This window comes from Microtus ochrogaster, linkage group LG8 (assembly GCF_000317375.1).
Source record: "Microtus ochrogaster isolate Prairie Vole_2 linkage group LG8, MicOch1.0, whole genome shotgun sequence".
NCBI classification, from domain to species: Eukaryota; Metazoa; Chordata; class Mammalia; order Rodentia; family Cricetidae; genus Microtus; species Microtus ochrogaster.
Window position 1 is genome coordinate 1,977,817 of NC_022033.1, and position 11,727 is coordinate 1,989,543.

General features: G+C 54.0%; 1 protein-coding gene across 1 annotated transcript in view; it reads right to left on the reverse strand.

Annotated features, from left to right (window-relative positions):
* The window catches only part of Cdh4 (cadherin 4), a 471,330-nt gene that overhangs the window by 28,442 nt on the left and 431,161 nt on the right, over positions 1–11,727 (reverse strand). The window contains exon 6 of the mRNA XM_026787264.1: positions 4,068–4,240. Coding sequence (XP_026643065.1) covers positions 4,068–4,240 — 173 coding nt within the window. The remainder of the gene's footprint in view (positions 1–4,067; positions 4,241–11,727) is intronic.

Consider the following 11,727-nt stretch of genomic DNA (forward strand, 5'->3'; position numbering starts at 1 on the left):
CTTCAGTAAGAACCGACCAGAAACCCAGAGCGAGATAAGCCCACATCATGGCTTTCTGGGCAGCTTTTCTGGTGGACTAAGCGGCTGTGTTTCTAATGTGGGACACGGTAATAACAAATGTCCTCCCGTCCTCCTGTGCTGACTCCATTGCATGATCTGGTCTCACTTTCCCTCCTTCCGTGACCCTTCTCTTCCTCAGACCTCTTTGTGCTTCCCTTCCACCCACTGCCTGGTAGCTGTCTTCCTTGTGTCTGCCTCAAATCTTCCTCCGCATGATTCGTACTGGAGCCCAGTTTGTAGATCTCTGTGTACCCGAGTCCAGACGGCCTTTCTAGGTCCTGATGTCACATCTGCAAAAATGCAGCTTCTGGCCTCCAGATACTGGGTGAAGATGGATGTTTGGGGCCACCATCCAGTCTAGCATGGATGCTAAGTGACTGTGACCAGGGCTCTGGTTAGCCTATGACTCCAGGGATCCTGGGCCTCAAGCTGCTGGGGTCTCTCCATCCTGGCCCAGAGAGTTTCTGCTGACCTGCATCTTGGGTTGGCTCTTTTATTTGGTGATGTCAGGTCTGTCTGTCCTCATCTGTGCCAACCTGGTGGGCTCTGGGGGCAGTTGGACAACAGTTGACTCACTGACTGGGGTCCTAGGGTAGGAAGGACCTTGGATGGAGTTGAAGTAGCCCCATGCAGGCTGAGCTATGGTCCTCAACATGTGTCTGACTGAGGAGGGGGCCATGGCGCGGTCATCCCACAGAGCTACCCCTGTCTCTTTGACACTGATCCAGCCCAGTTTGGTGATTTAGCTTCCAGCTGCTGGGAACTCCCTCCCAGTTGACTTTCTACCCTTCCCTCCTCTCCACTGTGAGGGTGCTGAGAGCCAAGATGACACCCCGTCTGTGTGTGGCCTGGGTGCTGCTGAGAATTCTGTAGCCCTGGGGGAGCCTGCGGGCTCATGGGTACAAGGGTTCTCTGGATCCTCTGGGTAGGTGTAACCCCGGGGACCTGCAGCTCAGTAGTATGCCCCATAGCTCAGCCTTCCCTGTCATTTAGGGACCTGGTCTCTAGTGCATTATTTGTCCCTTAGACCCTGGGCTGGCCTTCCCCTCTGACTCCTGGCCCCTGTCTTCTCCTAGGCATTGCTTTGTCTGCTCTGAGGCCAGATAGCTATGGGTTATGACTCTCCTGCCGCTCTTCAGCGCTTACGGTGCTTGGCAATGTGAGAACCTCAGGCTGTAGGAATGCCAGTCGGCTTGTCCACAGGGAGGTGATGCCCTGGTGGCTCCAGCCTGTCACGATTGCCTGTACTCTGACCAGCATCTGTTCTGGGCTCAGGAGGTGTTCACACTCTGACCAGCAGCTGTCCTGGGCTCAGGTGGTATTTACACTCACTGGCAGCTGGCCTGGGCTCAGGTGGTATTTACACTCTGACCAGCAGCTGGCCTGGGCTCAGGTGGTATTTACACTCTGACCAGCAGCTGGCCTGGGCTCAGGTGGTATTTACACTCTGACCAGCAGCTGGTCTGGGCTTAGGTGGGGACCTGTCACCAATCATCAGGCTGAAGATGTTTGCAGGGTATCCTCAAGGGATGCTCACAGTCACAAGAGGCCACAGAAGGGACAGCTGCCTTTCCTTAGTGTGTTGACTTTTGCACGTGGCAATAGAGGAGGGCATAGTGAGTGGCCAAAGAGCTATGAACAGTGGCTCTGCAGCAGAGCTGACTGGGCCTGGGGGCATCTTGTCTCTGGATCCTTAAGTACCCTGTCCTGTCCATAACTCAGGAGCTTCATGATGTCAGTTAAAACACCCATCTGACCTCTGTGCTGTCTGCTGTGCACCGATGGGGACAGAGAAAAGGGAAGGGGTACAGGGGAGTCTGTGAAGGCAGAGGATAGACCCTGGTGTGTAGGGGAAAGCTGAAAAGGTTCTTTCACTGTCATGGGCAATGCCACTCAGTGCTACAGCGGCTTCAAGGATCATTTGCAGGAACACAGGGGACAGGCGAGCACCCGAGGCTCGGGGAAGGCCACAGCCTGCCTCACACCATGCCTCCTGCACCACACTGTGGGATGCAGGCCTGCTATTTCCTTCCTTCCTATCAAAGAGAAGTAGCCTTTGTGATAAGAAAAAAACAATCAATCGATGTCACCGCAGAAAAAGCTCGTTTCTGCTTGGATCCGATTGCACAGCCTGGCTGGGACCCTGGGAGCTGTGCTCCACGCGGCCCGAGAGAACGAGGGGCCCATGCCTGCGTGCACCCCACTCTTGAGTCAGGAGACATTTGGTCAGTGGGAAGCAGAGACCAGGCAGCTGACAGCCCCTGTGTGGGGTTTGCTCTGTGCTACCCCCCTTCACTCTTTCCTCCTGTTTTGGAGGGAACAGCATTTTCCATCTGACATGAGTTTAAACAAGTACAGGAGGGGGCTGGTCTGGATTTCCTCGGGGTCTTTTCCAACCCCGGGATAATTAACCTGGCCTACCGTGTTGAGAAGTTTGAGACTGAGGAAAGTGACCAGCTGATGGTCACCATGTGGTGGGACCTGAACTGGATGGAGCCCGTGACAGTGAAATCAGCCCCACGGAGGACAGCATGGCATGTGTGAACACAGTATGGCTAGATGCTAATCATGAAGCTAAGCAATCAAAACCCCCTGCTGCTTCCAAAGCCTGGCTCTCACCTTCAGAGCAGCCAGGAGTGGCGCTCAATCTTCTTATTAGGCCATAAATATTCTAATTAGGGAATGTGGGAAGATGAGCGAGATTAGCAGGTGGGGCAGGGACCCGAGAGCCACTTGAGCCCTTCTGAGTTTCTCCTGACATTTAATCATGCAGAAGCGCTCACTTCATACAGCTCTCCTAATTAGATGCACAGCAACCATGCCTGTGGGTTTCCCACGTCATAAGGATAGCTCACTGCCTTGAGCAGGAAGTGGGTGCAGGAGAGACCTGTCCGTGGTACCCTCCCCTAAGCCAGGAGAGATGACCGAGGAGGAACCTTGGTGTGGTCCTTTAGATTTGGCCGTGTTCGTGCCTAGCTGGAGCAGGGGTGGTGGGTGCGGTGGAGAAATGGCCCTCTATGGCCTGTCACATAGCCTGCTGCTTCTGTGGTGACAAATGGCTTGGGCCAGGTAGTGCCTTGGCTCTGGCTGTGTCCTGTGCTAACTGTTACCACTACCCATTTCACAGTTCACAAATGCCTGGAGACAGTCCAACCCATCCTGTCTCCAAGGCCATTACCCCTTCTTTCCGAGTCACATAGCTACAAAGGGTCACTGTCCAAGTACCACCCTGTGCACTGCCTCTTACAACTTAGATGGCCAGAGTAGTTTGAGTTTTCCAGAGACCTCTGAGCTTTAGAGTCAAGATGGGAATTGAAGGCCTCAGGTGCCCCTTAGCTCTCAGACCTGCCAGACCCCCTCGACGTGAGAACTCCTAGGGAGGAGACCCGCCACTTCCTTGCCAGCCTGTCACCACGAGCCTCTAGTTACAGCTGAGCAGTCCAGGCTTGTGGTGAAGTCCCTGCAGGCCCAGAGACTGAGGCTGAGGCTGTGGAGCTTTCGGAAACTTGAGACAGGGACAGCCCGGCCACCAAGACAGAGTACAGCTAGGAAGCTGCAGCCACACTTCCACATAGGAGCCCTGTGGTTGTGGGTGCGTTTGTGCTCAGTGGGGCTCCCAGGAAACCCTCTTGTGCATGTTATGTCGTTGGGGGCACACAGTTACTCACTTGTGGTCTAGCATGTCTAGTCAGCTCAGGGAGGCAGGCTTCCAAGGACCCTAGATCTGGAGTACAATGCTGGCAGGATCCCGAGAACAAGGGGGTTCATCCTGGCTTTTCTGAGTCCCCGAGGTGTTGCTGCACCACTTGGCCTGCTCTGGGGGATTTCACGGGGTGTCATGTCAGCTGGCCACTTGTCCAAAGCAGCGGGGTGAGCGCTGCGTTGGGTCTGTCTCCCTGCAGTACAGGCAGGAGCCGACGCTGAACACCACCTGGATCCTTGACTGCCTAACTGTACATTTGGATCGTCGCGCTTGCTGCTCCCATGAGGCCCATGGCCCATCTCACCTCCCGGTCCAGGCCTGCTGCCACTGTCACAATGTCCCCGGTTTCACTGTTGATGGTGAACATGTTCTGGGAGGGGCTCTGGGGTGTCTGGGTGACAATCCGGTACCGCACCATGCCGTTGGCCGTAGTGCTGTCATCGGCATCGTTGGCTGTCACGGTCATCACGTATGTACCTGGAACAGACATGGAGTCAGATGGGGACACCCAGGGCAGATATCTCCAGTTGATCCCAGGGCTCTCGATACAGCATCTTTTACCACGCTGTGGCCTAGCTGCTGCCATGTGTCTGGGGTACCTCAACGGCAACCTCCTCACCCGCCTACAGCACCTGAGAGAGTCCTCCTAAGCTATCCATTCCCCTGACTTTGTTCTGAATTTTTCCTTGTTCTGCAGAGGGCAGAGTAGACCTGGAAGAAGAAATGCTTTTTCATTTCTGGGGGAACTGGCAGCAGAATAGACCTGAGTCAGGACTGCCAATGCCCTGAGCCACAGGACCTGAGGTTGGTGATGAGTAACTCCCAATGCAAGGCTGCTCACTGTTACCAACTGATCCTGTGTGAAGCCTTGCTACTGAGGTATAAATGGAGGGACTCCATAAAGATGCTGTTATTGAAATATAGACCATACACATAAACTTTGCCCTTGAAGAAAACAAGCCCAAGGTTTTGACAGCCTCATGAAACTGAAAATAACTGTCTCTACCACCCAATTGCAGAAGGCCACCTGTTACTCTGTCCTTTCTCCCAGCCTCCCCAGACTCCTGCCTGCTTTCTGTTTCCCCAGATTTGCCTATTCCAGGCAATTCATGTAAATGATGTTCCATCATCGGTGGCCTTTTGTGTCTGGCTTCTTTCCCTGAGCCTAGAGGTTTTGAACCTCCCTCCTTTTTATGACCGAATACTACTCCACTGTGTGATCGAGAAGAGCCAATCTCCACTATCAACTGAACACTTTTTGGCATGGCAGGCATCATGCCATGTGCTTAGTTTTATGGAGAGGTCAGCCTGAAAAACGTTATCCCTGCCTCTTCATGATTACTGAGAAACGCAACACGACAGTCAGAGACTGGGCTGAAAACTGATCGTGCTCCCTAGAGGAGAAGGGAGGCCGTAGTCAAGGTACACGCGGATTAACAGAGCAAGAAGGTGGACTTGGCCATAACCAGTGGCATACTCCTGTGAGCTCAGCATCCAGGAGGCTGAAGCTGGAGGACTGCCACAGATTGAGACTGGCCGAGTCCTAGGCCAGCTTGGGCTGCACCGTAAGGCTGTCACACAAAGTGGCAAAAAATGTGGCTTGCAGAGGAGGCAGGTAAGGCCTCGCTAGAGAGAAGGAACTGGGACAGGAGAGGATTATGACCCAGGCCTGAGAAACAAAGGCCCCGGGGGAGAGTTCTGTCTGTGGAACAGAGTGGGGTAGCCCATGTGATGGGCTGGGTCAGCAATGACCTCAGAATAGACAGCTGGAAAACTATCCTCAAGTTGTGAAGCTCATGTCCAGGAGGGCAGGGAAGCAGCTTGCTTGATAAGCTCATAACAGAGTACTGGTTCCATAAACTAGGGCATGTGCCTGCAAGGAATAGAGAAGTCTGGAGATACTGGGGGGGAGGGGGCGGGGCGGGGCTCTTAGGACACTCGCGAGTTCCATGGCGCGTGGTGAAACGGAAAACACGCTTCTACACTGGGTCCACTGAAGCCAACTCTGGGCTTTGAAACAACTTATAGCATAGAGGAGAGAGAACGGGACCAGTCCACCACACAACCTGTAACAGCTGCTAGGTAAGATCTGGAGATTTTCTATAGTCCCTTCTAAGAGTGAGGGACTGTCACTTGGGCATCAGAAGATAAAATGTGTGTGTGAGGGGTGGGGAGAGGAAGGGGAAGGGAGAGAGAGGGGGGAGGGAGGGAGAGAGATGTGGGGGAAGAGAATGGGGGGGAAGCAGGGAGAGGGGAGAGGCCAGCAGAGAGGGGCGTGGGCACTGAAGTTACTGAGGAAGACAAGAGGTTTTTAGAGCCTAAACCACATCTGGAAATCACGAGACCTGGCTGTGTTCACGGCTAGCCCTTAGGGTGAGGTGAGAATGCTCCAGGCTTGAACACTTTGAGCCAAAAGGAAGAAGCAGGTCCATGGGTTGCCATGGAAACGACCCAGGAACGTTCCCAGCCCTGGAGCAGAGCAAGGACTCAGCAGTTTTAGTTTTTCTTTCTGAAAGATGCAGAGGGAGGAGGAGGAGGAAGAGGAGAAGGAGAAAGAAGAGGAGGATGAGAGGGAGGATGAGGAGAAGGGGGAGAGGAGGAGGAAGAAGGAGAAAGAAGGGGGAGGAGGAAGGGGAGGAGGAAGAGGAGGAAGAGGAGGGAGGAGGAGGAAGAGAAGGGGGAAGGAAGAGGAGGAGAAAGAGAAGGGGGGAGGAGGAAGAGGAGGGAGAGGGAGGAGGAAGAGGAAGAGGAGGAGGAAGGCCCCCTTCTGAAGCCTGGAAAGCAGCCCTGGCTGGGGAAGTAGCCTCTGTTGTGTTACCAAGGGTCATCCTAGACCCCAGGGGCCCCTGTATTGTCCTCTCAGCAGGACCCCGATGGTGTCTGACAGTCTGAGGGGCAGGCTCTTGGGCAGCCTCCGCCCTTATTCTCTTCCTGCAAGTCTCAGCCTACTCCGCATGCTTTCAAGGTGGCTGCCCTAACTCCCCTTCTTGGCTCTCTCACTCCTCCCTCACTCCTCCCTCCCGGTGTGCCAACACAGAAGAGCTTCCTCCCACAGAGAGGAAGGTCACACCTACCCTCCTCCAGCACCTTCCCCTCCTTGTTCTCCCAATCACGTGAATCCACCGCCACCAGTCTTCCTGTGACTTCGGGGCCTCTATCCTGGCCCTTTTGTTCCCCCCTGAGATCTGGGACTTCCTGGAGGTTTCCTCTCTCCTTCTGACCCACATCCACTCTTTTCTGGGTTCTGCACAGGCTCAGAACTCTGTGCCCTGTGGCTTCTCCTCTGCCTCAGTCTACCCTGCTATTTAATGCCGCTCCTCATCCCCGGGCCCTCCCCTGCCTTTGCCTCCCACAGCTGTGTGTAGAGCCCCTGCATGACTGTCCTGCATCCCCCTCCCTACCCAGGGGTGGCCATGAGCTCAGGTCACACCCATGCACCCAAACCCCAAGGAGGAGGGTGCAAAGGACTGTAAGCGGTTACTGCAGGGTGCATGGGAAGTCAGACAGATGGACGGACAGGGAGAGCGCCAAGAAGTGGAAAGCTAGAGAGGGGGGCCACCTCTCCAGTCCCCTCTGGGGACTGTGGAAGCTGTGTCCATGGAGGCCAGGATGGAGCCCAAGGGCCATGCAGAAAAGCCACACACAGTCAGCCAGAAGGTGGTGGAGAAGGAGACTTCAGCAGAGAGGGCCAGGACACAGGCTGGGCCAAGGCTGTGGGACAGGAGGGAGACTTCCTCTCATCACAGGCCGTGCTATGAGCATAGCTAATGCCAGAGACCCAGGCCTGATGCTAACAACAGTCCTTCCCGGGGCTTCGCAATTGTGTTCATTTGTAAACATACCGCCATAGAAGCAGCTAGTATCATTGGTCACACAGCACTGAAAAAAGTCTAGAAGGCCTGGAGCAGTGGCTGGCTGCATCAGCATCTCAAAGATGGCGTCTCTCCAGGCATCCATGAGACATCTTTGCCACCAGAGGGCTTGGGATGTGGAGTTGGGGTGACAGCCATCGCTGGCTATGTAGCCCAGAAAGCTCGCTGCTGGCTTGGCTGTGGCTGTCTCGTGTCTCCAGAGTGACTGAGTCCATACCACGGTCTCCTGGATCTTGGGGCTAGAGTAGGAATGTCATGATGACCCTTGGTGGCACGGCGTGTTCTTGCATCCCCAGAGAAGTGTGTTGAATTCTGCACAGCTGAGTTACAGAGCATTCAGCCGGCTGGATTTATTGGTCTCAGCAGGGAAGTGGGTGAATTTATTGCTATGCAGGACCCTTGAATCCCACAGACAGATGCCCGGCCTTGGCGTGTGCTGGGAGGCCATGTCCTGAGTTATGGTTGCTGCCAATGGCCTGGGGGGGGGGGACCATAGGTAGGGCACATTTTTCTCCAGACTCTTGACTTTTGCTTGCATTTATTTGCAGGCCGATTGCTGAGTACGGTGCCTGGATCCTACTCAGCTGGGGTGTGCGAGTTGTCTGGAGAGATTGCCGAGGGAGGATGCAGAGAATGTTCCACATTCATCTGTAGTCTCTGCGATACTTGCTAAGGGCCCGGCTTTGTCCTCTCTGTCCTGGGGACAGGACTAGTGGTCAGCCAGTGTCACCAATAGGGCTCCGGATTCCTGGTGCTGGCTTGTCTTGTCCTGTAGTTATTTTATTTAGAGTGTCTTCAAGAAGTCACATGATTGATTTGTCGTTTAGTGGTGGTGGCGCACACCTTTAATTCTAGTACTCAGGAGGCAGAGACAGGCCAACCTCTGCGAGTTCAAGGCCAGTCTGGTCTACAGAGTGAGTTCCAGCATAGGCTCCAAAAAGCTACAGAGAAACCCTGTCTCGAAAAAATACCCCAAAAAACAAAAACTAAAAAGTGTTTTGTCTAGGGACATGAAAGCCACAGGGTAGGTAGGACCTGGGGGGCTGAGGGGTCCAGCTGACCAGCCACACCCACAGGACACACACCTACCCTGCTGGGGCCGACCAACCACACACACAGGACAGCACACCTATCCTGCTGGGGCTGACCAGCCACACCCACCCCAGCACACCTACCCTGCTGGGGACTTTCCCTACCCTCCAGATTTGGTGGGTAGGCCAGGGAACTCTGAGTTTGCCATCCATGTCCTGGGAACTTCTCAGACAATACCTAGCAATGCGTGGATGGAGGTCCATTACTTGGAAGGTTTCAGAGGAGGAGGGGGGAAGCACTGGATTTCCAGTGTTTGTCTCTTGGGAATCACTGTAGCGAAGTGTCCCTGAGGGGGTCACACAAGCGTTTACTCCCAGAGCGCAGGTCACTCTCCTGAGACCTCAGAAGCTTTACAGTTGCTGGAGGTGTTCGCCAGGCCCAGGAGTCCTTGGCTCATGGCTCCACTCCTCCAAACTCTGCCTCTGTCCTCACCGTGCGTCCTGTGCCTCTTTCCCCTTCCATTTTGGATTTGCCATGACTAGCAATGTTTGCAGAGCGGACCCCTATTCCTTGTAATAGGCCATGCTCTGAGGTTCTGTGGGGACCGGAGTCTGTGGGTCCAACCTTGTACCCATTCTTTATAGGGAGTGCATGGAAGATGGGACAGGCTTGACACCGTCTGCAGGGCCAAATCACAGGCCGCTGTGACCACCGTGTGACTTGTGACTTCAGAGGTCAGACTGGGCTTGGGGCTCAGATGGGTCATCCTCAGCCCCAGAGCTGAACCTGGCCATGCCCTGCCTTGACTGGTGGCCGTGCTCCGTCTTCGGTGCCTCATGTCTTGTTCTACAGAAGACTGAGCTGGGTTCTGAGTTCAACTCCATTTCAGTGGATACTGCAGGGCTTTGAGGCCATACCTCCCATCTTGTGCTGTGAGCAGGTGAAATGGCGCCCAGTGTCCCCAGCTGACCCTTCCTTCTCCCACTGGTGAAGCCTGAGGCCACACGGATAACTGTGAACTCCCTGCCACTCGCTTCTCAGTGTTCACCCCACTGCAAAGCCAGACCACAGCAGAATGGCAGGGCTGTGTGCCCCCATGTACTGTGTGGGGAGCACCTATCTGAGCCACATCTGTGAAAACCTGGGTGCAAGGCAGAGGATGAGAAGAGAGCCGCTTTTCCAGAGCTTTCTCTGGAGGCCTCTGCCTTCCCCCGCTCCTGGAGAAAGACATGGATCTTTCCCGTGAGCAGAGCCAGGCAAGTTGAACCAGCCATTTCCCCTCAGGGCTAGGGTGGTCTGCTTCTCACCTGGGGGTGACAACGTCTCTCCTCTAAACTTGCAGGCAGTGGGAGAGCCCTGAGGACTCCCAGCTCCGCTCCTCCTTGGAACCCATGTACTACGCTGCCACACGCCTTAAAGGATTAATTTCACAAGCCTTAAATTGCAGTTTAATTTGAAAACTAATTCAGCCCCATAATTGGCTTTCTGCTCAAATCACTGAGGCTAAAGATTTAAATTCTTAATATTCAGATGACTTTCAAGTATCTGGTGCCATCTGTGCATCAGGCCGTGGCATTAATCTAGGGGGACTTCCACCGGCACAGAAATGAAATAAATAAATACGGGGGCTTTGCTAATAGAATAATCTATTCAAGCCTGAGTCCCGCCTTGTACGGACAAGGGTTTCGCTCACCGCACTCCCAACTTGTAGATTCTTCTGCTGTTTAATATTTTTTTAAGTGACATCAATTTCAGGATTTATAGTGCGGGTCTCCGCACTGATACAAGGGGCCAGGGTGTGCAGTGAGTTGAAACAGCTGACCGAGAGGTCAAGAGGCATCTCTGCTTGGGCAGTTTGAGAAATGACGCTTAGGTTGGCTGTGGGCTTTCTGGCCAGAAGCATGGTAGCGATCAAATCTGTGGCCAACCTGGGGATGCTCCAGAGAGGAGATGGCAGCTGAAGAGATGGCCATGAGATGGGGGAGGAGCTTCCTGCACAAGCATGAGGACCTGAGTTAGAATCCCCAGGGTTTATATGAAAGTCAGTGGCAGTAAGGCCCAGATCTGTCCTCCCAGTACTCCCATGTGGAGATGGATGTGGGGACAGGAGAACAAATCCCCATATCATGGCATAGCTACCCTGGCGAACACAGAGGAAGACCCTGCTTTGGAAAGAGAAGATGAGGACTGGGGCCTGAGGTTGGCCTCTGATGGCCACCGTCACGCTTTAGCATGTACACATCTGCACACATGTACAGGAACAAACACACATGCATATGAACACACGTGTACTGCACACACATACACACAATTTTTTAAAAAAGAAAGGAGATGGGTGCATGGCCAAGGTGATTCTGGGGAAAGGGGCTTAGTTAACAGGGTGCTGTCATTGTGTGAGTGTGAACTGTCCTCCCACAGGCCTGGGTGAGACTTGAACCCTGGTGTGTGATCTGTCATTGTGTGAGTGTGAACTGTCCCCCGACAGGCTTGAGTGAGACCTGAACCCCTAGTGTGTGATCTGTCATTGTGTGAATGTGACTGTCCTCCCACAGGCCTGGGTGAGACTTGAACCCTGGTGTGTGATCTGTCCTGGTCTGAGTGTGAACTGTCCTCGTACAGGCCTGGGTGAGACTTGAACCCTAGTGTGTGATCTGTCCTGGTCTGAGTGGCAACTGCCTGAGATCCTCCTGTGTTGGAACACTTATTCCTTACTCGATGGTGCTATTTTGAGAGATGAAACTTTTTGAGGTAGAGCCTATTTGGGAGACATGGGTCATAGAGGGGAGGCCTTGAGGTATTTTATAGTCTGAGACCCCTTCTGACCCTGCTTCCTTTCTGGTCTCTGCCTCCTGTTCCAGAGATTTGAGGAGTCCTTGCTCTTATCACAACAGAGCCCCCTCCACGTGCCTTCCTTGCAATGATGGACTGCACCTGAAGCTGTGAGTCAGGGTCGGGGTGACCCCTTCTTCCTGAAGAGGCTTTTGCCACAGCAGGGAAGAAGCACACAAACCCCTCCCAGGCCTGGATGCTGCTGTTACCATGGACACACCTCCCAGGCCT